Source organism: Rhagoletis zephyria, unplaced genomic scaffold (assembly GCF_001687245.7).
Source record: "Rhagoletis zephyria isolate East Lansing unplaced genomic scaffold, Rhagoletis_zephyria_1.1 Rzeph_scaffold_14816, whole genome shotgun sequence".
NCBI classification, from domain to species: Eukaryota; Metazoa; Arthropoda; class Insecta; order Diptera; family Tephritidae; genus Rhagoletis; species Rhagoletis zephyria.
Window position 1 is genome coordinate 1 of NW_016171883.1, and position 5476 is coordinate 5476.

At 36.3% G+C, this 5476-nt stretch overlaps 1 protein-coding gene across 1 annotated transcript; it reads left to right on the forward strand.

Annotated features, from left to right (window-relative positions):
• Positions 1–59: 59 nt before the first annotated feature.
• LOC108378750 (uncharacterized) lies at positions 60–1367 on the forward strand. The gene is made up of 2 exons (XM_017635052.1): positions 60–1172; positions 1231–1367. Exon 1 carries the CDS (start codon positions 60–62, stop codon positions 1077–1079), a length of 1020 nt encoding a protein of 339 aa, XP_017490541.1. The 3' UTR covers positions 1080–1172; positions 1231–1367.
• Positions 1368–5476: the final 4109 nt, after the last annotated feature.

The following is a 5476-nucleotide window of genomic DNA, read 5'->3' on the forward strand; positions in this document are numbered from 1 at the left end:
CTCTAATATCCTTTTTGCAGACATAAATAGTTTAAATATTTTTCTCTTCCGCAAACTAGATGAAGAAGCACAACGCCAGTGCGGTGCACTCGACCACATCCCACATATCACCAAAGACCGCACACAGCGCCCCATGCTCTCTTCAATTATCCCTATTACTATTATACGCCATAGCACTGTCCAACGCCAGCCCGATTTCTGTGCCCGAAATAGTTGGAAAGTCTGGAAAAAGTATTAACGGCGGCACATCCTCGTCCGCTTCGTTGATGATCAAGCCGAACATACAGGATGCTCAATTGAATTCGCTCAATGCCTATGCCACCAACTATGGCCAAATAGCCGCACAACATTCAAATAATGTCGCAAACAATGCTGGCGCCAGCTCCAGCAGCAGCATCCACAGCAACACGAACACAAACAATTTCAAACCCTCTTATAAACTACCTGATGTGGAGAGTAATTTCACGCCCATACAAAGGCTGAGTAGCGTCAACATCGTGCCACATGCTGCACCGCTAACAGGCGTTGCGCCCCATGTCAATAGCATTTCAAGTGATACTATGCCTCAGCCCACGCCCGTACTCATGCAATATCTGCCACAGGCAATGTCCGACGCTGGCGTGCACTATCTACAACTCATACCGACACGCCCACTAATTGTGCCGATAAGTCCGTATTTGAGTGGTGGAAATGCAGCAACGTCGGCCATGCAATCCGCCACACATGCACTACATCCGCCACTGGCCGCCGCCATCAATGGTGGCCCATTTGAGTATGCACCGCATACACCGGCAATATTATCAGCTGAGAACATCAATGTAGCCGCTATGCAACAGCAGCAGCAGCAACAGCATCATCCGACGCCGACGGCCACATTGCTAGATGTGTCAAATGCGGCGACAATGCCATATGGCCTGCAAACATATGCGAATGCCATACAACCATATCGCAACAGCTACCGTATAAATCGTGAAGTGAAAGGCAAAAACTTTCCCGGCACCATGGTACTCAATATGAATGAATATATACCGGGACCCAATGAGGCGCTGCGACCGCTGTATATGCGCGGTAGACCTTGAACGTGGTGGTGATGGGGTGAAGAAAAAAAATCTTATAATGCACGAAAATTTGTAAAAATAAAAAAGGACTCCCTACTGACTTCTGGTACAGAGGTGAGAGGATCCGAAAGGTGTGAAGTTCTGTCTACTAAAAATATGCACTCATCGTCAGTCTTTTTCAGGCCCACTATGGATTTAAAAACATTTTCCGCTACCACATTCCGAATTAAGGAATATTGAGGCTTTCAAAGCATTCTAAATAATTTAAAGTTATTGTGCAGTGAGCTCTGCGAGACATAAGAATTTTTAAAAGCGCCGACTAGTTTACAAATATTTTGCTTAAATGTATAACATTAAATTAAATAAATAAAATTATTAAAGAAAAAATTGTATGCAAAACTTACCTCAACCACTTTATAAACCATACATATTGTTTATAATAGTCTCCGCCCCCAGTCTGCTCATTTGAGTACGCACGTACGTGAGTATTCATCTTTGCCTGCTGGTAAATATAGCTTCAGATTCAACAAAACAGCATAAAACTAAACTTTTAGTGCCGCTACAACCAAACTTATCTATGTCTAAACCGGCTAAAATCTGAATTTCCTTGAGCAAAATATTCCCCAGAAAGTCTACAACTATGCAGCTAAATACTTCTAAAATTTTCATATTTTTTATTCACTTTGAAGTAGAGCTTTAGGCACAACATAACAGCTATATCGAAGCTACAGGTACCGACTTCTTTCTCACCCATTTATTACATTCTGGATAGTAAACTGATACGGAATATTTCATATTTTTGTTTTGTTCGCCTCCGACAACCCAAAGTTGATCATCTTTTGAAACACAACCCATCGCTCCACGTCCAATGTGCAAATAGCTCACCTATGAAAAGTAATGGAAAACTATTTTAGTTTTTTCAAATTTTTGATGATATTATTTCAACCACCTTTGTCCAATTGTTACTTTGAGGGTCATAACGCTCTACAATTTTATTTTCGGTAATCCACCTAAAACATATATGCATCCTTTGTGTACAGCTGCCTAAAAAGTGAAGGTTTATGAATAAATTCAAATAATTTTGTACATTGTTAATTTTCATACATACATGTATCCTTGCGATCAGATGATTAAATTAAGTGACATTTTGACCAGTTCTGGCTACTTTTCTTTTGTCTATTTAATGTTTATAATTTTTTTATATAAGTCTAGCAATCAAGTAATTTTTAAGCAAAAAACAAAACCGATTTCAATTCTCATATAAAAATTTAAGATTATCGTTAATTTCTTCATGATCCAATCATCGGATTTAAACCAAATTGAAATGGGACCACCTGTGAGGTAACACCTTTCCTTAAAAAAAAAAGAATTATAGAAATCGGTTAACGTGGTCCACAGTTATGCGGTAACATACATAAACAAAAAATAAAAAATAAAAATATTCCGACGAACTGATAACCTTCTCCTTTTTGTGAAGTCGGTTAAAAATATAACCGACTCCAATTCTCATATAACAAATTAGGAGTACCGTTAATTTCTTCATGAGCCATTGACCGTATATAAACCAAACTGGTATGGGACCACCCTACCTCTACTTTACTTTAAAAAAGGAATTATAGAAATCGTTTAACGTGGTCTAAAGGTATAAAAAATATTCCGACGAATTGATAACCTCCTCCTCTTTTTGAAGTCGGTAAAAAATTAAACCAATTACACCTAAACATTTTAAACTTTTTATTAAAAATTTTTGGTATGATGTTGATTAAATTTTAGTGCAAATTTCAAGACGCTAGAAAATCGCGTTGATTTCTAAAAATTTTTTTGGCTGACGGTGTTGAGCATTTTCTCCCATATACAGTATACCCGACAATTACTTTTATATGGAGGGAAATGCCTAGCATCGTCAGCAAAAAAAAATTATTAAAACTCAACGCGATTTTCTAGCGTTTTAAAATTTGCTCTTTACTACAATTTAATGGACTATAAAACTGCATACCTAAAATTTTTAATAAAACCCAGCAAACATTTGGAGTCATAAATGAGTCTTTAAGGAGTCCTATTTCGGAGCCATTACGCTCATAATGAGCTCATTTAAGAGTCCGATATGAGGGTGTTTCCCTTCCTCCGAAGCCCGACTTATATGAGCTTAAATTCATACATCAAATGAGCCTCAATATGAGTCATATTGGACTCTTATTGGCTTCATATATGGCTCATTTTGGACTCTTTTAAAAAATTTGTTGGCCTCATATATGAATCATTTCAGACTATTTTTGAGGCTCTTATCGGCCTCATAAATTACTACATTCGGACTCTTATTTTGGGTTGTTCTTTCAGTCTTATTGAACGCACTATATTTGCAAAGGTATTCAGCGAAAATTTCTTTCAAATAACATACGTACATACTTACGTGCATATACACATTCCAACATGCATTCAATAGCAGCAGCTGCAGCTAAATTTTGTTCATTTTTGGTCTTCTAATTATTTTCAATTTATGTACATATAAACAAGTTTAGATATAAATTTCAAATCTTTATTGTTTTTGTATTGACATAGGATGCTGGCTCATAACTTGGATCATATATGACTCCTAAAAGACTCATATAAGTCACAAATTTTTCATTTTTGAAACTCATATTTCTTACCCATCTAGGACTCCTTTGGGACTCATATATTCTGAACGCTCAAAATACATATGTTTGCGGGGAAAGTTTAAAATTGTTGGGTGTAATTGTTAGATTTTTAATTTTTATAAATTTTGTACGAAGTTTGAATTGTGGATTTATGTGGTGCTGGCTATATAAGTTGCTAGGCTTTTATAAGAAAACTATAAACATTAAATAGGCCAAATAAAAAAAGGCAAAACTGATCAAAATGTCACTTAACTTAGTCAGCTGTCCACAAGTGTATAGATGCATGTACTTAAAAGTACATCTGCGTAATTTACTTTTTCTTTGCTGACTTACCCCAGGAAAATNCGTAACATTCAACAGATTTTAAGTGACATTTTCCATCAAAGCCTCCAAAAACAAAAATTTTGTCATTAACGCCACTGCGCCTGCCTGGCATCGTGGTGTATTCATACTGCTAACTAATTCCCATTCGCTACCGGTTGAATACCTAAAACGGATTGATGATAAAAAAATTCATTTCTAGTTATGGTGAGTTAGTAAGAGTTATTTTAAAAGCACTTTAAGGGCCAATTTTTCAGTGCAAGTTTAAACTTAGATCACGTAAACTGCGTTTATCTATTATTCAGTATTCATTGTAATTGTTACGAGAATTCTTTATTTCCGAGCATTCAGGAGGGTTGCCACCTCCTTAAAAAAAAAAAGGTCTATTGTGCATAGAAGCACCAATAGCTGGCTTTACTGTCGAGATATCTCTAAAAACCATATTTACAGGCCGATTCTATTCAAAATATGTATTAACCACAAAAAAAAAACATTTGTTTCCGATTTTATTCAAATTGAGGACCTGTGTTATCCACATAAAACGAAATATTTTGTTTGAAATTTAACGCGATAGATGGCGCTGGCGTCGAGATATCTCCAAAAATCCTATTTACAGTCCTGTTTGTTTCAAACATGTTCCGACATGTACATACATACATGCATACATAGTACCGCTTGAAAAGATATTTTATTTGAAAATTGCCCCGGAGTCGAGATATATATGTATCTCTAAAACCCATATGTGACCTGGTCTACGAAAAGGGAGCTTACGTGCGAAAACTAGTTTTCTGTGAAAAAGCTGTTAAAAGTAAGCAACTCGTTTCGTCAGTTTCTCATTATCTCGTTAATTGTTCTCCTGCGCCGGACGTCCAGTAAGTGTTGTTGTTGGTCCAGTAAGTGTTGTTGTTGGTCGGAATATTATTATAGTTCATCGTGTAAGTTGCTAGTGTGGAACATTTAAAAAAGTAACACTGAGGAAGTGACGTTTACTGTTTCTGTTGATTATCGTCTTCGCATTTCGCATGAAATGAAACATGAGTGTTGATGAGGAGTTCAGTGCCGTATACGGACAATATTTCCATGAAAAGGATGATGAAAACGATGATGAAAACTATGAAGAGAGCGATGATGATGAAGACGAAGTACCAGGTCCATCTTCCTCAGGATCAACACGTAAAAAGATCTCAAGGAAAACGACAACAAAGAAAAATACATAAACTACTCAGCATTATTATTTTTGGCCCATAATACGTTTTTCTAGTGTATAATCATGTCTTTATAGCTTATAATTCAATGTATTTTGTTCGTTACCAATAAAATATATTTTTTTGTCGTATTTTTACTCTTCTTTCTCTACATTTTTAGTACACTTCTAAGCAAGTTAGGATTTTCTGCTTTTCACCACGTGAAAAAGCATCTCATCTTCCATCCGAATCAACCAAAAAGTGAAAATTGATTTTT